This window comes from Giraffa tippelskirchi, chromosome 12 (assembly GCF_054371585.1).
Source record: "Giraffa tippelskirchi isolate mGirTip1 chromosome 12, T2T-mGirTip1v1.2.pri, whole genome shotgun sequence".
Classification (NCBI taxonomy): Eukaryota; Metazoa; Chordata; class Mammalia; order Artiodactyla; family Giraffidae; genus Giraffa; species Giraffa tippelskirchi.
In genome coordinates, this window is record NC_137286.1 from 60646187 (window position 1) to 60668018 (window position 21832).

At 51.7% G+C, this 21832-nt stretch overlaps 1 protein-coding gene and 1 long non-coding RNA gene across 4 annotated transcripts in view; one reads left to right on the top strand and one right to left on the bottom strand.

Moving 5' to 3' along the window:
- Window positions 1–21832, top strand: part of LRRK1 (leucine rich repeat kinase 1) — a 134091-nt gene that overhangs the window by 108834 nt on the left and 3425 nt on the right. For 2 of the 3 annotated variants that reach the window (XM_081551385.1, XM_081551386.1), the window contains exons 24-32: window positions 832–1081; window positions 3455–3621; window positions 6486–6683; window positions 7650–7927; window positions 9461–9655; window positions 10403–10554; window positions 15220–15337; window positions 18213–18329; window positions 20953–21803. In XM_081551385.1, the coding sequence (XP_081407511.1) occupies window positions 832–1081; window positions 3455–3621; window positions 6486–6683; window positions 7650–7927; window positions 9461–9655; window positions 10403–10554; window positions 15220–15337; window positions 18213–18329; window positions 20953–21803 (2326 nt within the window). Of the gene's footprint in view, window positions 1–831; window positions 1082–3454; window positions 3622–6485; window positions 6684–7649; window positions 7928–9460; window positions 9656–10402; window positions 10555–15219; window positions 15338–18212; window positions 18330–18730; window positions 19568–20952; window positions 21804–21832 lie in introns of those variants that run through there. The other variant, XM_081551387.1, reaches the window with a different exon arrangement.
- Window positions 108–1544, bottom strand: LOC145530295 (uncharacterized). The gene is made up of 2 exons (XR_014071642.1): window positions 785–1544; window positions 108–411 (listed from the first exon to the last, which is right to left on the bottom strand). It is a non-coding gene; the product is annotated as an uncharacterized LOC145530295 (long non-coding RNA).

Consider the following 21832-nt stretch of genomic DNA (forward strand, 5'->3'; position numbering starts at 1 on the left):
CCCAAGTCCCAGCAGTGATCAGCCACCCACGGAGCCCTCTACAGCCCCTTTGATCAGTCTCTTCACTGACAGTCCACCCAAAGAAAATACTTTCTGAAGCAGAGCCGTTGAGCTTCTCTGTTTGTTTTGTTACTGAGCTGGAGACAAACCCACTGCGGGGCATCCTGCGTGGAGGAGGCCGTTTGAGCAAAACCAGGCCACTTCTTCCCTGTGAGCGCTGGAAGGCTAGAGGCCGAGAGAGCAGAGAGTGGGCCTGAGGTCTGAGCACCCCCACTGGCCTGCCGGTCCAGTCCTCTGGGCTCCTGAGCTGGCTTCCCAGGAGAGCATCAGAGGAAAGACTTAAGAAACTGGGCTGGGCATGCTCTGGACGCCAGGGTCTGGTGTCCTTTGGGTGTTGATGGGAAAGGTGACCTACAAGGAGAAAGGCATAGAAAGGGGCCTAAGAGAAGGTAATTTTAAGAACAGCTCCTTACTGACTGTGGCTTGGTCATTCGAGTGTGGCGTAGCTCAGACCCAGCCTGCAGCGTCCTGCACAGGGATCCCCAAACTCTCAGCACCTCCTCGGCCAGCTAGCTCAGGGTCTGCACCCCTTGGCGACCGTCCAGTGCATCCCTGGCCCTTCCCTGTGAGTGTCTTTCAGGATTGAGGATAGTGCCCTCCGAAAGCAGCCAGAGTGTGGCAGCCATGTTTCAGCCTCTCCTGGGGGCTCAGGCCAGGGTAGACAGAGCCCCCTCCTGTGCAAGGCCCACCCAGCCGGGGGTACAGGGGCTGCTCAGGGGCCCACCTGCAGCTGCCTTCAGGTGAGCTGACGCCTGCTCCATCCCTCTTTAGCCCTGACGGCCACGGAAAGTGACGGGACCCCACTGATGGAGCAGTATGTGCCCTGCCCGGTCTGCGAGGCCTCCTGGGCTCAGCACAGCGACCCCAGTGAGAGGTCAGAGGACGTGCAGTACTTCGACATGGAGGACTGCGTGCTGACAGCCATCGAGCGGGACGTCCTCTCCTGCCCCAGGCATCCGGACCTCCCGGTGCCTCTGCAGGAGCTGGTCCCCGAGCTGTTCATGACCGACTTCCCGGCCAGGTAGGCCACGATGCTGACACGCAGACCTGCTGCTTCCCACCCAGCCCCGGGTCACTTCTAGGTTCCTGGCCTAGGCTGCCTAAAGGGAGCCAGGCTGTCACTCTGTGAGGCACACAGGCAAAGTCACCTTGGGGGCCCCCACCCCATCTCACCCTCACTTTCACTGGCACTCTTTCCTGTTGAGCTGGCCCTCCTCTCTGACTCCTCCTTTGCCGCCAGATCAAGGAATAGAAGACAAACATCCATTGGTGTCCAAGAAGGAAGTGCTCCCAGTCCTACCACCTCCTTTTCCTTTCTTGGCAAATGATGACTTCTTACTGATGCTCTGGTGCTGAGCATTTAGATCCCGTGAATCTGTTCCTAAAGATGAGTCTACCTGTGCTAATCTAAGATAATAACTGGGGAGATAATGCTGGAGACAAGAGAAAACACTTTGTGGTCCCATCCTACAGGAAGCCACCACAGAATCCAAGTAGTCATGGAAACCAGAAGCCATGATTTGGTCTCCCTGGAAACAGTTTGACCTTGGTGGTTAGCAGTGTTTGGGGAGTGTTTCGGAGTTGTGTTCTTATTCAAAGAATTGCTTTATCTGATTTAAAGAAAATTAAACTTGGGGGTGTAAGAATATTTGTATCATCATTTTTTCCAAATTGTTTCCCTGACCCAAGAAAATGTGTGTAGAGTACTCTGATACTGCAGAATTGTGACTCCAAAACATGCTTCTGGATGAGTCTATTAAACTAAGAAATCACTTCATTGGAAAAATTTCCTCCATGGTTCTTCTTCATATTCCCCAGTTACCTCATTGGTGGAAATGAAAATTAAATACTACTCTTCTGTGAAATAACTTCCCTTTATTCCTAGATCTTTAACATGAGGGTCATCACTTCTCGGAGACCACATACAGAGTTTTATATATGTATGAATCAAATTTCATGATGAGGTGCCCAATTAAGCAGCCCCAAATTTTAGCATTTTCATTTATTTGCTGAGCCTTTTATGTTTTATGCCCCCACTGGATCTGGGCTCTGGAATCTACTGCATGGAATCTGGAAAGCCAGGTTGGTTGCTCCTGTTGGCTTGGATCTAATTACAAGCTGTAGCATGGTTCTTAAACCAAAGTACTTGGCTGGGAGTTGAAAAACCCAAGAATCTGAACAGGATTCACAATCCAGCAGAGACTCTCTGGAAACTTCAGCTGATGTCCCACCATGACCTCAAAGCTTCACACTCCCCAGCTGGGAGTTTGGGCAGGTGCAGGCAGGGACAGTCTGGCTCCACAGAGCCTTGTCCTATGTTCCTATTTAGGAGTCCTGACAGAAGGCCCCGAGGGATCTCCAGCATTCCCACTGTTCCCTGTCTCAGGAGGCTCCCAAGGACCCACACTTCCTGAGCAGGTGGTTTTGGGGTGGGCATTTGGAGAACATCCCGGTTCATCTTAAGCTGCATCACCAAGGTCTGCAGTGGGTACAGTTGCCTCTGCCTGGAATGTGATGTGGTCGAGCTGTGCAGAGACTCAGCTGCTGCACAATCTGTTCCTGGAAGGCGTGGGCAGTGACTGCCTGGTGATGGGGATGGGGGCAGAAGGAGTTGGTCTGTTCGGTCAGGAGAGCTCCGGCAGAGGCACCTGGCGGAGATAGCTGAGGAGAAAGACCTGGGGACCTCTGCAGGGCCGGGGGGACCCTGAGATGGGAGGACATTGGGGTGCTCGCTCGCCACCCTCCCTTCCTCCCTCCCCCATCCCGCTTTCCCTCCCTCCCAGGAGTGACTTGCAGTACTTGCAACAGAAGTCTCTCTTCTACCTAGGATTATAACATACCAACAAGTGGGAAGGTCTAAAATCTCTGCCTTTGGGTGGAATCCTAGCCATCAGTTGTGGGGACAGTAGCCACACTGACCAGAAGCCATTTATATAATTACCGGCTTAATAATAAGAAATGAGTCAACTAACCTAGCAATAAATAAATGCAATTTCAGATAGATACTAGCTCTCAAAGCATAGAGCCTTCTGGAGGAAAAGGTCCACAGGAGTTCTTTTTCTGTGTCCACCACCTTTGGAAGCTTTGTCCTGTACCAGTCAACGTTCCCACCTCTGAGACCACTCCTGTTATGAATCCACTTTCCAGAAGAGACCAAGGCTTGTTGAGGCTAAGTGACCTGCCCAGAGCTGGGATTTATCCCAGATCTGTCTGATCCCCACCACCAGGTGGCTTTGAGCCCTGACTTTGCTCAGTGGGAACTGATAGCCAAGCACATTCTTGCGCCTGCCCCACCCAGGGCCTGCCTCTAGCTCCGGCGGGCATCTCTGGGGGAACCACGGGGCAGGAGGGAGGTCTGTTCTGACCCCCAGCACATACACGGTGTTTCTGGCAGGCTCTTCTTGGAGAACAGCAAGCTGGAGCACAGCGAGGATGAGAGCGCTGTCCTGGGCCAAGGCGGGAGTGGCACCGTCATCTACCGGGCCAGGTACCAAGGCCAGCCTGTGGCTGTGAAGCGATTCCAGATCAAGAAATTCAAGAACTTTGCAAATGCCCCTGCAGGTAAACAGGGCCTTGGGTCGTTTCTTTTCAGACATGTCTTCCCTTGGTCCAAACCTGTACCACCCTAGATGCCCAAGGCCACACAGACAGCGGAGGAGGGGGGTGATGCCAGTGTGGGCGCTGGGGGTGGTCCTGCTTTATGCCTGGTGAGACATGGGCCAGGACTGAGGATCAGGCTGAGCACAGCCTAGAAATTGCTTTCGGAGGTGACTTTCTTGTCTGACATGAGCCGCCAAGAGCGTGGGCCGTCCTTACAATTTCCATCTGTTGCATGTCCAGCACAGTGCCTGCATGATGGGCACACAGACCTCAAGTGGACCCCTCGCCCTGGGGACCCCCCCCGCACGCAGTTACTAAGGGAAAGATGGTGGGCGCTCCAGATTAATGGATTGGGAAGCCATCATGGGCTCACCCTGGGGACCCCCCACACGCAGTTACTAAGGGAAGGATGGTGGGCGCTCCAGATTAATGGATTGGGAAGCCGTCGTGGGCTCACCCTGGGGACTCCCCACACAGTTACTAAGGGAAGGATGGTGGGCGCTCCAGATTAATGGATTGGGAAGGCATCGTGGGCTCACCCTGGGGACCCCCCATGCAGTTACTAAAGGAAGGATGGTGGGCGCTCCAGATTAATGGATTGGGAAGCCATCGTGGGCTCACCCTGGGGACCCCCCATGCAGTTACTAAAGGAAGGATGGTGGGCGCTCCAGATTAATGGATTGGGAAGCCATCGTGGGCTCACCCTGAGGACCCCCCGCACGCAGTTACTAAAGGAAGGATGGTGGGTGCTCCAGATTAATGGATTGCGAAGCCATCGTGGGCTCACCCTGGGGACACCCCCCGCACGCAGTTACTAAAGGAAGGATGGTGGGCGCTCCAGATTAATGGATTGGAAAGGCATCGTGGGCTCACCCTGGGGACACCCCCCGCACGCAGTTACTAAAGGAAGGATGATGGGCGCTCCAGATTAATGGATTGGGAAGCCATCGTGGGCATCTTCTCCCTCACGCCCTCCCCTCCCGCCCTTGTCCACACATCGTGTGCAGCTCAGAGGTGTTCCAGAGCCACCTACCGCCACCTAATGCCCACCAAAGGCAAGCACGTGGAGGCCTTCTACCTTCCAGCCGCTGGCTGTTGCATTTCTCATGGCCCCTGGCTTAGCATGGTTATTGTCATGATCACAAAAGGAATTTACACTCTTGGTAGAAAAATTAGAATCGTGGAACAATATGAAGAAAGAGATTAGAAAGGAAGAGGCAAAACTGTAGACATGTGAAGAGGATGTGAATCTAAGAGACTATTAACAAGCGTCAGAGCCAGTAAGAGTTTGATCAAGTTGCTAGATGTGAGCTCAACATCAAATTTGGCAACAATGACCTATTAGACAACGCCTTCCATGGCAGCCATTAAGCCACCAAGTATTGAGAAATAATTAATAGATATCATTCAATTTAGTTCTCATCTAAATTCCAGCAGTGTGTGTGTGAGAGAGAGAGAGAGAAAGAGAGAAATCTGACTGATTCTAAAATTCACGTGGGAACTTCCCTGGTGGTCCAGTGGTTAAGACTTTGTGTTTCCACTGTAGCGGGCAGGGGTTCGATTCCCAGTCGGGGAACTAAGATCCTGCGTGCCGTGCAGCAGGGCCAAATAAATAAATTAAATCTGAAAGAAAAAGAAAATGCATGTGAAATGACAAAAACCCAAGAACAGCCAGGAAAACTCCACAGTGGAAGACAATGAGGAGAGGCTTGCCCGGCAGACGTCCTGACTTCCCAGGCTCTAGGCATCAGGGCAGGGCACTCCCGGGCACGGCTGGGCCTGTTGGGAACAGAGAGAGCCTGCATGTATGTGAGAGGCTGGCACACAACACAGGTAACATCGGGAGTCAGGAGAAAGGCTGGCTGTTCACTAAACTGGGGCAGAGACTTCAGCCATAGTCAAAAATACATTATTAATGGTTTAAAGGCCCAATGTGAAAAACAACTTTTACACTCAAAAACAAATTTGTCTGGCACACACATACATCTGGCACAATTGATCCATTTTAACTGCCAAGAGTTTCTTTCTGCTGTTTAAACTTCCATGTCCAATGATTCCTGATTTTAAAATCTGAACAGGGGAGGGACAGATGGGGACCCAAGAGGACAAGCAGGACCGGGTGGGTACTGCTCAGTGACCTCAGGGCTGGCCACAGCCTGGCGGGTGACCGATGGGTGGAAAAGACCCTTTGGGGGCTCAGGCAAACGCCTTCCACGTGGGATGCATTGTGAGGGCATTGGGAGAACGTTATGGCGGAGCCCACCACTGCCCCTAGACGCTCCTTCTTTGGCCTGAGATGACCTGTCACAGGCCCATGACTGCCCTGTGGTTTTCCTTCTGGCCAAGAGGAAGGCAGTAGTCTGCTCTGCCTTCCACGGCCCTGGCCCCTGGCAGGGGTAAGGTGGGCAGCAGTGACCATGCCCCCAGCATCCTTGCAGATGAGTGGTGGGGGCTTGGTTCCTTGCCAGGCTCTGGGTGACCCTCAGGAATGCAGGTTTGGGAAAAGATGCAGCTGAGAGCCTTAGGCAGCGAACAGCAGGCCTGGAGGAGGGCCAGCAGAGTGGGTGACGAGGGTGGGGGTGTGCAGCCCTCCATCAGAGGGTCCGGAACACCGAGTGTAGCACCTGACAAGAACAGCGCCCGAGGAGGGGGCTTGATACCAGCCTGGATGCCTTGGGAGTGCCCCCATTTGGCATCCGATTCTGGGTGACAATACTGCAGTCCCTGGAGATGCAAGTCCTGGCCCCGGGAGTCCCTGAGAGGCGTCTCCGAGCCTGGCAGGGCCCCCACCCCGGGCGGCACTGACGGCCAAGCTCTCCCCGCAGATACCATGCTGAGGCACCTGCGGGCCACCGACGCCATGAGGAACTTCTCGGAGTTCCGGCAGGAGGCCAGCATGCTGCATGCTCTGCAGCACCCCTGCATCGTGTCCCTCATCGGCATCAGCGTCCACCCGCTCTGCTTCGCGCTGGAGCTCGCCCCGCTGGGCAGCCTCAACACCGTGCTGTCCGAGAACGCCAGAGGTACGTGCTGCACCTAGAATCTTCCACGGGAGGCTGCCGGGGGCCTGGCCCGGCCCGGCCCCTGGCAGGCCCAAGGGCCCGTGGCGGGCAGTACAGGGCCCAGGGAGCCAGCTTGGGCCGGACGCAGCTGCCTGAGTCTTGTGTACCACACCCAGTGAAAACAGGAGAGCTTCTCCAGGCCTAAGTGCCAGGCAGTGGCATTGGCACGGCAGGAGGAGCTTGCTGTTTGGAGTCAGACAGAACCGTGTTCTGAGTCCAGGTTCTCTGCCATAATCTGGGAAGTTGCTTCATTTACTCATCCTTAAAAGGAGGTAATAGCCCCAGCTTGGAGGGCAGTGAGACCATCAAAAGAGGCAGCTCCAAGCATCAGAGCCTGGGAAGCCAGCGGCCGCTTAAGTCTCTCTTTGCCCACAGGGCACCGTGTCCATCCACCACAGTTAAACATCTGAGGCCCTGCAGTCAGTTTTATCCTACATTATTTTTTTAACAAAACTTTAGAATACTTACCCTAAGAAATGGGTAACTAAATTCCAAAGAACTGACAGAGGGAAAGAGATAGCTGTCTTTGAACTCAGGAAGAAAAAATGCAATTAAAATGAATCAAATAAAATTAATTATTTCTCCCTCAACGGAAGAGATTTTTTTTTTTTAATGGAGTTCTTATACCTGCAACTCACTCCTTGACATTATAGCAATCTTGGCCTGAGGTGAACTCTAGGAATTTTGAATCCTGGCTTTTTTTAGTAAAACCACCAACCACCGCAGGCATGAGATACCATGAATGAAGCACTCACAACAAGCATTTCTAAACCTAAATAATCTTAAGAAGGTCGCCCTCTGTCTCTTCTGGCACCCAGCCTGGAGAATAATGAGAATGCATCCATAGAATATAAAATATTGGGGAAGACAGAGGTAAGAAAAGAAGGGTTGTTATGATAATAGTTTGATATTTTTTTCTTTGTGAAGATTCCTCCTTTATGCCCCTGGGACATATGCTCACCCAAAAAATAGCCTATCAGATAGCCTCTGGCCTGGCCTACCTGCACAAGAAAAACATCATCTTCTGTGACCTGAAGTCAGACAACATCCTGGTCTGGTCTCTGGACATCAAGGAGCACATCAACATCAAGCTGTCCGACTACGGCATCTCCCGGCAGTCATTCCACGAGGGCGCCCTTGGCGTGGAGGGCACTCCCGGCTACCAGGCCCCGGAGATCCGGCCTCGCATCGTGTATGACGAGAAGGTACGGACCAGCCCACGGCAGTGCCCTGGCCCAGGATGGCCTGGTCCCAGGGGCACCTGCAGCTCTGGGCTCTACACGCCCTAAGGCACACATCTTGCCTCTCCCGTGCTCGACCGGGAGGCCCTGGAATGGACCAGAAGGGCACAGAGGCCTGTGTCCACCTAGAAACGTCAAGAGTGACTTCTTAGCTGCAGAACGGTGACCCAACCTCAGAATTCTCAAACCTCAGTTCAGAAGCGTAGTGGGGGCTGTGCACGGTGGCCAAAAAGTCCAAGACAGAGATGCGTCCTGATTTGGGTCCCAGTTCTGCCAGTTAGATATGCAAAAGGGGGGCAGAGGACCAGCCTCGCAGTGGCTTGTGAGGGACGGACAGATAAGAATAGTAAAGGCTCCTGGTCAAATCAAAAGGCAGCGTCACTAAAGCCAAGAGAAGAGAGTGATTCCGGCAGGTCCAGCAGGGCCTCCTAGACGGCCGCATGGCCAGCCGTGACTGAGGCGATGCTTTCTTCCCTGAGGACTGTTTGGTAGGTGCAGGTACACAGACAACTTCAAAGTATCTGACAGTGCTCGTCTTACATCTAGTGCTGGCCCTGGCTAATTAATCATTCAGCAGTGAAACTCCTCTTGTCTATAATTTCTCATTATCTGGTGACTTGCAGACGAGTCGTTGACTGATGGCTTCAAGAATGACCCAAGCATGTTAACTCAGCACCATGGCTATTAACCAAGATAGAAAAAGCAAATCAAAGTGACAGAAATAAGCTTCTTCGTAGCAGGTGGCAAAGCACCTCATAACTAAATTTATAACAGAATCTTCACATTGAAAACGCTCAGGCCTATCTTAGCCATTCTCCTGCTAAAAGGTTATTTCTTGATCCTTATGGAGACCTGTGTCACTCTCTCCTTTAGGGGATTTTTCATGACATTTAGATGAATCAAGATGTTGTGATCTGGGAGACTTTCCTCTTTTTTGTGATTTGCACGTACTCCTACTATCAAGCATGTTAAACCAAGGGTTTGCATTTTCCTGCCTTGTTTTGATAAAGGGAAAGTACCATGGCATCCTTCAAACCTTTATGCAGTGCTTGACACCAGGTTTTCATTATGTGTTTAGTGGATGGATGGAAGGAAGGAAGCTTGGGAAGATGGATGGGTAAATGGGTAGGACAGCCAAAGGGATGCATATATGGATACATTGAAAGATGGACAGATAAATGTGAAGAAGAGCAGGTGATCATGTGTGGGGGTGGATGGATGGATGGATAGAAAGGTGGGAGGGAGGAAGGAAGGGAAAAAGGAACTGGAAGATAGATGGATTAGGGGACAGAATCATGGAAGGTCAGATGGTTGGCAGAATGTTTGAACAGGTAGAAAAAGGTGGGTGGATTGGTGAAACTGATGATTGTCTTCCCTTGGGCAGAACCCACGTTTTCCTTCTGTAGTGTGTCTCCCCGCTCCCTCTCTGTCAGGGCCAGCTTGCAAGATGAGCTGGGCCAGGGCAGGGTGTCTGATTTGGCTTGCCTCTCTGCCCAGGTAGACATGTTCTCCTATGGGATGGTGCTCTACGAGTTGCTGTCAGGACAGCGGCCCGCACTGGGCCAGCACCAGCTTCAAATCGCCAAGAAACTGTCCAAGGGCATCCGTCCAGTTCTGGGTCAGCCGGAGGAAGTGCAGTTCCATCGACTCCAGGCGCTCATGATGGAGTGCTGGGACACGAAGCCCGAGAAGGTACCTGGGGTCCCAGAGCCTGGGGGCCTGGTGGAGGCTATGGGTCTCCAGAGCGCACCTGTGTGGTTGCCTGCCCACCCTTCACTGAGGGTCTAAAACAAGTGGGTTCTTCTCTGCTCATCTCTTTTACGAAGAGATGTGTATTAGTCTGACACACCCAGTTCATTCTTTTGTGTGATGTCACTCTCAGGAAAAACGAAGTCTCTTTTCCTCCCCAACTTTTATGTTACGTCATCATGCACATACAGCAAACCAACCCCTTTATAGCAGTATAGCCCCCAGGCAAGAGCGGTGAGAATGTACATATCTCTTTTTAAAACAATGGGAAGAAAGTTTGCTCGTGAGAAGCAGGAGTCATATTATCATTTTGAAGCTAGTTTTTGGAAGAGATCAATGGTTTCAGAGTTAAAACTCATTGATCAAATTAGATTTGGTTATTGAGAGTAAATGAGGTCTGAGAAAAATTCTTTCTATGACGGTGCATCCCTGGGCACAGGGGTTGGAATATCAGAGCTTATGCTAACCTGACCACCTGATTTTGAGTTGCCATGGACGACGGTGACCCAGATGCCTGGAGGGGTTTATTTCTGGTATCTGAAGTTGTTTTGGCTTCTTGTTTTGGTTGCGTCCTGAATAAGCAGATTCTACTTCTTCCTGGTTTAAAACCCTTAGTTTTGAGGACAGAGTGGGCACCCATTTGGTTGTAAGTGACCCTCACTCGTGACCTTGCTGGCCTCTCTCCCTCAGCGACCACTGGCCCTGGCGGTGGTGAGCCAGATGAAGGACCCGACCTTTGCGACCTTCATGTACCAACTGCCCTGCGGGAAGCAGACGTCTTTCTTCTCATCCCAGGGCCAGGAGTACACGGTGGTGTTCTGGGAAGGCAAGGAGGAGTCCAGGTAACATCCGAGGCTTCCCGTAACCTGCTGCTGTCAGAGTGGGGGGCAGCGGCGGACGTGGGGAGCGGTTGCGGATGACCATGATGAGAGACGTTTAGTGAATGGTGAGTTGAAATCCTGATGGCGTCTGCTTAAGAGAGAAAGCAGCCCACATGCATACAGACAAGCACATGTGGGTTTGTGAATAAGAGAAGTAGAGAAAATGTGGTGTCTGCCCGGGACATGAGGGGCAGGGGTCAAGGGAGGGTTATGTTTTAAGATGGGAGTGACTTGCAGCTCGATGGCAGAGAAAGTAAATGATGCTGTGGGCCAGGAAGAGAGGAAGGTGCTAGTGGGAGGTGCTGAGTAGAGAGGAGGGAAGGGGCCCCCGGTCAAGCAGAAAGGGCGCCCCAATATAAGGATTCACGCTGCCTCCCTCCCAACTTCCAGGCGCATCTCTTCTTAGTGATGGGGCAGGAAGGACAAGGGCCTCGGGGAGAGGGTTTCATATTCATTCAAGGAGAAGGACAGCGAGGCCAGGGATTTGGAAAGATAGCATCAGAGACTTTGCAGAAAAGCACATGCTATGTGAGATGCTTCAGTCCTGGCCTCTCCCACCTACCTAGTGTGACACCTTCAGGAGCAAGAGAGCCTTTCATGGCATGAGTAGTTTTCCAGGAAGCCTAGTGCAAATATGTGCAAATCTGGTAAGGCTTAGATGAAGCAAAGCTAAGATGCAATGAAATAAATGAAAAGGACTTTGCCATTTTACTTAGGTCACTGTTGGTAAGGTTTTCATCAGGTTTTATGCCACTGTGACCGAGCGTTCTGACATAAGACATGCTCTGAGAAACCATGCCCTAAAAAAAAAAAAAAAAAATGAAAAGTATATATGTAAACAGTATATACATATATATCCATATCTGAGTTAAAAATACATATATATATGTGTGTATATATATACACACACACACAGTCAGTAATTATAATGGTGGTGGTAGTGTTGCTATTTTAAGGCATTGCTTATAACTATAGGGTAAAGTTAATGAGTAATTGTATTGATACCATGCATTGCAAATTGTGATATTTATCATGTAAAATATAAAAAATAGGTTAAATAAAACTCCTGTAGTTCTAAATTTAAATTGGATAGATTTGTGAGTATTTTACCTTTAAGAATAGTGAACTCATATTTCCTAGCTCTGCCCATTGAAAAGGGCTAGAAACAATGACTGACCAAATGCCAGTTAGACCCCCTAGGATGCAGATGGTCCTCTCCAAGGGCCAAGGGGAACCAAGGCTTGATGGAGAGGTGACTGACTCCAGATCTGGGGGAGGAAGTAGGCCTGAAACATTGACACTCTGAAAACAAGGAGGCCATCAGAGACGGTGAGGATAGATCAAATGGCCTCAGGCCCCAACCTGAAGAGGTGCCCACAGGCCAAAGATAGGGCAACAAGCCTCGGCAAGAATAAATATCTGCAATAAACTGAGACACATCAAATTAAGTTCGCAAGTTTCTAATGCTACTTAATAAAAATAGTAATTAAAAAGATTTTTTAATATAAAAAACTCCTCATTTATCATCATCGGAGGCTCCTAGGGAACAAACTTAATATTTCAAAAACCAGTCTATGTGGAAAGAATCAAGGTTTTATTTTACCTTTTCTTTGCGAGCTGTGCCCCAGGGTAGCTAGCAAAAGAGATGATAGGAGGAAGTTTTTCTTTTTAGGGTAAATGAAGCTAGTAAATGGAGAAAAATACTGGAATTAGAAGGGCAGCATTTTGTAATCCCTGTTGAAGTAACGGACGTCGGCAGTGACCATTAACGATCACAGAGGGACCGAGATCCCGACATTGTATGCCTCCCAAGAGAAGCACACATCCTAATGAGGACGCAGTCTAGCCCAAGAAATCAGATGAAACCTAACGGAGACTCAAGATGGGGAGCAGGGGGATAAGCTGCTGCTGCCCCGGGCTGCGGGAACTCCACAGGGCACCGCCGTGTTTTCACGTGGCCTGCTCGGAGAGAGCGAGAAAGGGAAGGGAAGCCTATCAAAAGACTTAGAGACATAAGAATCAGGGGAAAGGTGTGCTTTCTTTCACTACTGATTCAGGTAAACTGTGGAAACATTGATGAGAGAATTAGGGAAGTTGGAACGCCGGACGTTCACGATATTAAGGAATTAGTGTCTCTTCTTAGGTGCGGTCATGCACTGTGGGTAGGTTCCTATTTTTTTTTCCTAATAATTTTTTAGAGATAAATGCAGATAAACATTAGATAGAAAGATGCTTTGGGGGGAGTTGCTTCATGAGAATCTGGGGAGAGAAAAACATGCATGGGGGCAGAGATGAAGTGACATGGCCATAGAGTGAAGTTACTGAAGCTGGGTGATGAGCACATGGGCTGTGACATGCACTCTGCAAAGGAACAAAGGGAGGAGTTGATAGGGAGGGGCTGGGCCCTCTGGTTCACATGACAGCACATAGCAGGAGACATGAAAGACACAGGTTCCATCCCCGGGGCCAGAAGATCCCTGGAGAAGGAAATGCCAGCCCACTCCAGTGTTCTTGCCTGGGAAATCCCATGGACAGAGGAGCCTGGCAGGCTACAGTCCGTAGGGTCGCAAAGAATCAGACGCAACTAAAGTGACTTAGCACACACATAGTTTTCCAACTCCTTCATGGGCACAGACAGCATCGCGATGTCACACATGCTTCTGGGGAATGTCACACTCTCAAAAGACCAGGAAATACAGGCATACTGCCTATCGTGAAAATAAAGCCCTCTTACTGTTAAAGGATATAAATGTAGACATAAAACAAATCGAAATGCTCATCAGATATATATATATATAAACAAATCCCATTTTCCCATCAATATTTACTTTCTCAGCAGACTCTCAAAAATCTTTTAAACAAATAGGGAAAATTAGAAATTATTATCTTTTATCTCAGAGACTTTTACACATCAGTGGGAAAAAATACTAAAATCTCAGTCGTAAAATAGGCAAGGAATATTTTTTAACATTTGAACTTTCTAATAATGCAAAGAAATATAAATTCAATCTGCAAGATACCTTTTTCTTATCCTATTGGCAAACTTTTTTTCAAACATAATAGTGGAAACTGCTGAAGGTTGGTCATACCTTACTGGTGAGCATGTAAATTCACACATCTGTCTGAAAAACAACTTGTCGGTATGTCTGAAATGGCTTTGAGATACTCATGCCCTTTGACCCAGCAGTTGCACACCTAGGAGCCTTTCCCAGGGGTGCTGTGCTCGGCACGGCTCCTGGCATCGGCTCTGCCCCCCCTCCCCCCTCCCCCCCACCCCACGGCAGTGCTTTCTTTACCGTGTCAGTGCTACAGACCCACCCACAGTACTGGAGACAATACTGCTCAGAGTTGCAAAAGCTCATCTCCAGTGGGACGGGAGACGCCCCTGTGATGTGGGGAGGTTTTAGAAGCTCACCACCAGCCTGAAGAAGGGACATGCTCACTGAAGCCAGAGCACAAAGGGCAGTGATCCTGGAAAGTGAGAGTGGAGGGGAGATGAGACCATCCTGCATTAGGGAGGAGAAGGGCACCAACTCAACGGACATGAGCTTGAGCAAATGCCGGGAGATGGTGAAGGACGGGGAGGCCTGGTGTGCTGCAGTCCATGGAGCAGCAAAGGGACATGAATTAGCAATTGAACAACAACAAAGGGGGTAAGAAGGAAGTGGGTACCTGCAGAAAACACAATACACATAAAATTCTCGTTGGAGGGAATAGGGGAGTGTTATCCTGTAAGTTTCTCTATATTTTAAATTTTTTCCAAGTTAAATGTAAAGTTATTTATAATATCCTAGTTTTATGTTTTCAGTGCATAGCAAAAAGACTGGGGAAAAGGGGGGTGGACTATAACTTTGAAGAAAGTTTTCATTTGGTGATTTTTCACTCAACTCTATCATCTACAAATACACGTTGTCAGTCAACCGTGGCAAGGGTTTCCAAAATTTGATGGCAGAAAAGTTTTACATGGAGCCAACTCACTTGACTTATTCCCTTGGACTGCAGGACGGATCTGCAGGGTCTGGGTGAAGAACCCACCCCTGCCCCAGCTGCAGGCTCCCCTGGGCAGTGAGCTCACTGGGTGTTGGACAAGGGTGGTGGGGAGACAGACAGCAATGCGGGGGGGACAGGGGTGGGTGGGTGAGAGAAAGGCCACCCTCGAAAACAGCAGCTTGTGAGTTCTCAGGGCACTTATGCTTTTTCGAGCCCCCCCCACCGCCCCCCGCCACTCTGCAGCTCACTCCCCTTGTCTGTAGTTGACCCGATGTGCTCTGCTGGGCGGGGAGAGGACGTGCCCAGGGAGGGGCAGGGAGTGACTGTGGTGCACCTACGGCCTCCTGGTGTCCCTTCATGCAACTATTTGAACCGTCAAAGATCACAGAGAGAGTCATTCTTCCACTTGGGAATGGCCTTTCTCTGCCTAAATGTTCAAGCATCACCAGGCAGGTAAACCAGCCTCTGCCGCAGCCCTGAGCCCCTCGGACCGTGCAGAATTGGACCCTGGGCTGGAAGGGGTAGGCAAGGCCCACAGCTGATGCCCTCCTGCAAGGCTGCTCCAGGCCTGCCCTCAGGGAGGGAGCTCCTCGGGGAGGGAGGCCCCGCTGACTGCACCGTGGTTGCCGCTTGTAGGAGCTACACGGTGGTGAACACGGAGAAGGGCCTTCTGGAAGTGCAGCACATGAGCTGTGCGGGCATGAAGCTGAGCTGCCAACTCAAGATCCAGAACTCGCTGTGGACTGCCACCGAGGTAACCACGCCCCTGCAGGGCTCTGATCGAGGTGGGTAACTCCCGCCCCTGGGGGGTCAGGTTTAGCAACAAAACAAGCAGGACACCCAGGTACGTTTGGAACTTCAGGTATAGCCCCAGATATAGCTCCAGCCCACACTTATTCACAGGGCCGGCTCACCTGCCTAGTCGCTGACTGGGGGCTGGGATTTAGCTTTGATGTGTCAAGTGCAGAATCCCAGCAAGAGGGATTCACCCCAGTAGGCTGGTGAAGTGACTGGGTTTCTTATAACACCGCCTGTCTAACAGCAAATCCACTCAGCTCTGAGGCCTCTTGCTTTCATGTAAAGAGGTCGGCAGAACGCACAGGGAACTGTCTTTTGAGAACTCCAGAGAGGAATGCCACAAAAACAAATGATCTGAAGCTCCTGGGCGGGAGAACATGAATTGGTGCAGCCTTTCCAGCTGGCTATTATAGTTCAAATATGCATCAGAAATCTCAACAGTATTCATGCCTTGTTCAGTTCAGTTCAGTCGCTCAGTCGTGTCCGACTCTTTGCAACCCCATGAATTGCAGCACTCCAGGCCTCTCTGTCCATCACCAACTCCCGGAGTCTACCCAAACCCATGTCCATCGAGTTGGTATTGCCATCCAACCATCTCATCCTCTGTTGTCCCCTTCTCCTCCTGCCCCCAATCCTACCCAGCATCAGGGTCTTTTCCAATGAGTCACCTCTTCTCATGAGGTGGCCAAAGTATTGGAGTTTCAGCTTCAACATCAGTCCTTCCAATGAACAGCCAGGATTGATCTCTTTTAGGATGGATTGATTGGATCTCCTTGCAGTCCAAGGGACTCTCAAGAGTCTTCTCCAACACCACAGTTCAAAAGCATCAATTCTGCAGCGCTCAGCTTTCTTCACCGTCCAACTCTCACATCCATACATGACCACTGGAAAAACCATAGCCTTGACTAGATGGACTTTTGTTGGCAAAGTAATGTCTCTGCTTTTAAATATGCTATCTAGGTTGGCCATAACCTTCCTTCCAAGGAGTAAGCGTCTTTTAATTTCATGGCTGCAGTCACCAACAGCAGTGATTCTGGAGCCCAAAAAAATAAAGTCTGACACTGTTTCCACTGTTTCCCCATCTATTTCCCATGAAGTGATGGGACCAGATGCCATGATCTTAGTTTTCTGAACGTTGAGCTTTAAGCCAACTTTTTCACTCTCCTCTTTCACTTTTATCAAGAGGCTCTTTAGTTCTTCACTTTCTACCATAAGGGTGGTGTCATCTGCATATCTGAGGTTATTTATATTTCTCCCGGCAATCTTGATTCCAGCTTGTGTTTCTTCCAGCCCAGCGTTTCTCATGATGTACTCTGCATATAAGTTAAATAAGCAGGGTGACAATATACAGCCTTGACGTACTCCTTTTCCTATTTGGAACCAGTCTGTTGTTCCATGTGCAGTTCTAACTGTTGCTTCCTGACCTGCATACAGGTTTCTCAAGAGACAGGTCAGATGGTCTGGTATTCCTGTCTCTTTCAGAATTTTCCACAGTTTATTGTGATCCACATAGTCAAAGGCTTTGGCATAGTCAATAAAGCAGAAATAGATGTTTTTCTGGAACTCTCTTGCTTTTTCGATGATCCAGCAGATATTGGCAATTTGATCTCTGGTTCCTCTGCCTTTTCTAAAACCAGCTTGAACATCTGGAAGTTCACGGTTCACATATTGCTGAAGCCTGGCTTGGAGAATTTTGAGCATTACTTTACTAGCATGTGAGATGAGTGCAGTTGTGCGGTAGTTTGAGCATTCATTGGCATTGCCTTTCTTTGGGATTGGAACGAAAACTGACCTTTTCCAGTCCTGTGGCCACTGCTGAGTTTTCCAAATTTGCTGGCATATCGAGTGCAGCACTTTCACAGCATCATCTTTTAGGATTTGAAATAGCTCAACTGGAATTCCATCACCTCCACTAGCTTTGTTCGTAGTGATGCTTTCTAAGGCCCACTTGACTTCACATTCCAGGATGTCTGGCTCTAGGTGAGTGATCACACCATTGTGATTATCTGGGTCATGAAGATCTTTTTTGTACAGTTCTTCTGTGTATTCTTGCCACCTCTTCTTAATATCTTCTGCTTCTGTTAGGTCCATACCATTTCTGTCCTTTATCGAGCCTATCTTTGCATGAAATGTTCCTTTGGTATCTCTAATTTTCTTGAAGAGATCTCTAGTCTTTCCCAATCTGTTGTTTTCCTCTATTTCTTTGCACTGATCGCTTGAGGAAGGCTTTCTTATAACTTTCATGCCTTGTAAGCCTTAGTAATTTCAGTTTTAAGAATTTGCTCTAAGGAAAAAACCAAGACATGCAAACACAGAAACACTCAGACAAGACAGGAGCGTAAGAATACTCATTCCAGGGTAACTCATAGCAAGAAAACTTGAACAGAATAAACATCTGCCAGCATATAATCCAAATTCTGGTACACTCAAGTGATGGACATGCCTCATTCCCTAACAGACCAGGGAGGAGAGGGCCTCTGCCCACGCTCGTTGTCCTGGAAGAAGAAAAGTGTAGAAACAGCGTAGCAGTGTGGTCCCACTGTTGTTGGCAATGCAGACACACCAACACACGTAGAAAACTGGAAGTCTGGGCCCCACATTTCAAAGGCGGCTTTCTCTGAATATTGGATTGTGGACGATTTTATGTTTTTCTTTAGACTGTTGTGTAGTTTTCAAAGTTTCTAGAAAGAACAGAAGTATGAAACCAGCCAACCAGAAAGCCTCAATAAATGTTACTTCCCAAGGGGTAAAGGGCCTCCTGAGGCCGAGTGCGCCCCGGGAACTGGCAGGCCCATTGCAGCCAGCCCTCATGCTGACCGTCTCCTCTCCAGGACCAGAAGATCTACATCTACAGCCTCAAGGGCATGTGTCCGCTGAGCACACCGCAGCGGGCTTTGGACACCCCAGCCATTGTCACCTGCTTCTTGGCGGTACCTGTTATAAAAAAGGTGAGATAAGGAGGTGGGTGCACAGGTTTCTGGTTCTGTCACCTGTTCCGTTGGGCTGGTAGGGAAGGGAGCACCAAGCCTAGGTCACAGTCAGCCGTAGAGACAGGAGACCTGGGCCATCATTAGTGCCTTTGGGTTTCCGACAACCTAAGTGTTCGCTGCTCAGTCGTGTCCAGCTCTTTGTGACCTCATGGACTGTAGCCTGCCAGGCTCCTCTGTCCTTGGGATTCTCCAGGCAAGAATACTGGAGTGGGTTGCCATTTCCTCCTCCAGGGGATCGTCCCAACCCAGGGATGGAACCCGGGCCTCCTGCATTGCAGGCAGATTCTTTACCGTCTGAGTCACCAGGGAAGCTAGTGACCAGTAAAACTAAGGGCTGATGGAAGGCTTGCATCCCGCAGGCAAGTGCCACAGCTGCAGTTGGAGTGAGATGCTTTTCTGGTACAACTGGTACCCAGGAGCAGTTGCACGTGTGCCCTCTGAGAACCTGGCCCGGCACTTCCAGGGCCACTCAGTCCCCAGGCCCTGGCAGGCCCCCAGCCCTGTTGGGCAGCCATGTCCCCGCCCCCTGCAGCTCTGCCTCCTCTGGGGTAGACACCATCCAGCCCAGACCTCATCCCTGTGGTCCAGTCTGGCCCCGAGGACTTCCCACCGCAGCCTCTTGCGACTGCCTTTCTCAAGTGAATCGTGAGTGGTGCCCACCCCAGCCCAGGACCCCGAGTGCTGCAGCTGAGATCAGACCCAGCCCACAGGCCGGCCCTGCCACGCACCCTCCCCACCCAGCACCACGTGCCCAGCAGGCCCTTCCCTCCAGGACCGATCTGGCTGCTCACACCTCTTCCTATTCATTTCTGAAGATCAGGGCCGTGACCCCCTACTCTGGGAAGCTGAGCCCACCCTTGCCCCAGCTCCTCGGTGGTGTCCCCAAGGCTTCTCCAGGCTCTGGAGCCCCTTTGTGGGCCCCGAGGCACCTTTTGGTGCAGCTCCCCGCTTGAAGAGCCATTATTGGGGCGGCTTTGTTAAAACAAGTTGACTATCGTCGTCTGATTCCAGTTTTCCCATCTGCAAAGTGGGCGTAAAAGAGATGGTAAGGAGGATCTCTGGGCACACCGTACCTAAAGCTCTGGGCCAGCACACTGGGTAAATGAGAGCATTATTGCTACTTCCTGACAGTCGTGAACTACATACCCTCTCCTCTCCACCCCTCTACGGTTTCATTTCTTAAGAAAAAAAAAAAATCTGAAATCAATCTTTGAGTCAGTTATGACTGTGGCCCCACAGGCGAGACTGGGCAGCTCAGAACCCAGTTGCACTGAACCACAGAACACGACATAAAGTGTTATTTAAGGCCACGGCTGGCCAAAGCCCCGAGCCGGGGCACCGCCGCCTGCACGGCCAGAAGGAATAAAGCCGGCTCTGTGCGGAGCCTCCCTGTCGGCGTGTCTGCACCCTCAGAGGACGTGCTGCCCCTTGGCCGCAGAGGGCAGGCCCCTGAATTCTTGCACGTGCGTGTCCACGCCCAGCCGGGACGTGGGACTCGCCGCCTGGCTGGGGCTTGGAGCTGGGACTCAGAGAAGGACCTTGCTCTGTTTGCTTTGGCTCTTTTCTATCCTGGAATCCTGAAGATGGATTTTGATAAGTGTTCTGAGGGCTGTTGATCTAGGGGCTGGTTCACTCACCGCCTTGGACAGCCTGCCTTCCCAGCTCCCGACAAGGAGGCTTTCTGCTGCTTACCCCGCTCCCGGCCCACCTGGGCGTCGAGCCTGCTCAGCTGCTCTCCACTCCCAGCTTTGCACAGACGCTCCAAGGCGGCGGGACTGGGCTCAGCGTTCAGCACAGCCTCTGCCTGGTGACCTCTGGTGGTCGTAGAAGAACACATGCTTCATGGCAGGGTAGGGGCACCCCAAGGGCCCTACCAGTGTCAACTGGACCACAGGCATTTCAGAGTAGATATGGGAAGCTGGGCATGCAGCCTGGTGGCCGAGAGGTGCCTCCATTAGAGGACTGAGCTGGAAGTGATTTCTTCAAGACTTAGCTCAACAGGCACCCGTTGGTACCTGAGCAGAAAACCGGGGGGAGTCCCCGAGGTGGCTGGGAGTCGGCCCTTCCCTGCGTGGGCCGGCCCTGGAGGCAGTGGTGGACACAGACCCAGGCCTGCTCTTGTGAGCGGCGAGCGGGAGTCCCAGCCCCGTGGGGCACCCACAGCCACCGTCAGTTTACACAGCACAGTTCAGGGGAAGGAGGGCACCACTCCTGCCTCAGGAGGAGGCCTGGGTGACCAAGGGGAAGGCTGCTCCCTCCTCCTGGCCTGGCAAGAAGTCCAGGTTCACCGAAGGTGGGCCGCGTGGTCCCAGCAGCATGTGGCCCTCGCTCGGGTGTCAGCGGGCACCCTTCTGCTCCCAGGAAGGAGGGCAGAGGCGGCTCTTCTGGGCCTGAGCCGCCCCTCCTTTGGGAGCACACCCAGAAGATCCTGCTGGCAGCCCTGGCCTTCGTTAGAAGCCGGGAAGTGCTGGCAGAAAGCGTGTGCTCACGGGGTGCCTGTGGGGATGGTCCAGCATGCGCTGTCTCTCTCCTGGGATGCCCGAGCTGCAAGGGCATCAAGCACCCTGTCTTCCCCCCTCAGAACTGCTACCTGGTGCTGGCAGGCCTGGCGGACGGCCTGGTGGCAGTGTTCCCGGCAGCGTGGGGCGCCCCGGACCACGGCTGCTCCTACCTCTGCTCGCACACGGCCAACAGGTCCAAGTTCCGCATCCCCGATGAAGACGCCCGGCAGAACCCCTACCCCGTGAAGGCCATGGAGGTGGTCAACAGCGGGTCCGAGGTCTGGTACAGCAATGGACCAGGCCTGCTGGTCATCGACTGCGTGGCCCTGGAGATCAGCCGGCGGCTGGAGCCCTACGCGGCCCCCTCAGTGGTCACGTCGGTCGTGTGCAGCTCTGAGTGCCGCGGTGAGGAGGTCGTGTGGTGCCTGGATGACAGGGCCAACTGCCTGGTGATGTACCACTCGGCGACCTACCAGCTGTGCGCCCGTTACTTCTGTGGGGACCCCAGCCCCCTCAGGGACGTGTTCCCTGTGCGCCCAATGGGCCCGCCGCCCCTGGACAGCCCCGTGACCAGCCCGATGGAGCCTGCGAGGGGCTCCATCGCCGACGTGAGCTTCATGTTCAGCGAGGAGCTGGGCACGCAGATCCTCACCCACCAGGACTCACTGACCGACTACTGCTCCCTGTCCTCCTGCTCCGCGGCCTCGCTGCACCCAGCGCCCACGGCCCTGTCCAGCCTTCCCTGCTCCCCGGCGAGCTCTGCCAGCTTGCCCTTCTCCCCTGACTGCGAGGACACCAGCCAGCTACTCGAGCCCGCCGTGGGCTCCGACAGGTCGGCGCATGACCTGAGCCCCGTGGATGGTGAAGCGTTCAGCCAGCACCTGCAGGCTGTGAAGATCCTCGCTGTGAAAGACGTCATCTGGGTCCCCAGGTAGGTGTTCTGCAGGGGCGTCACCCTGC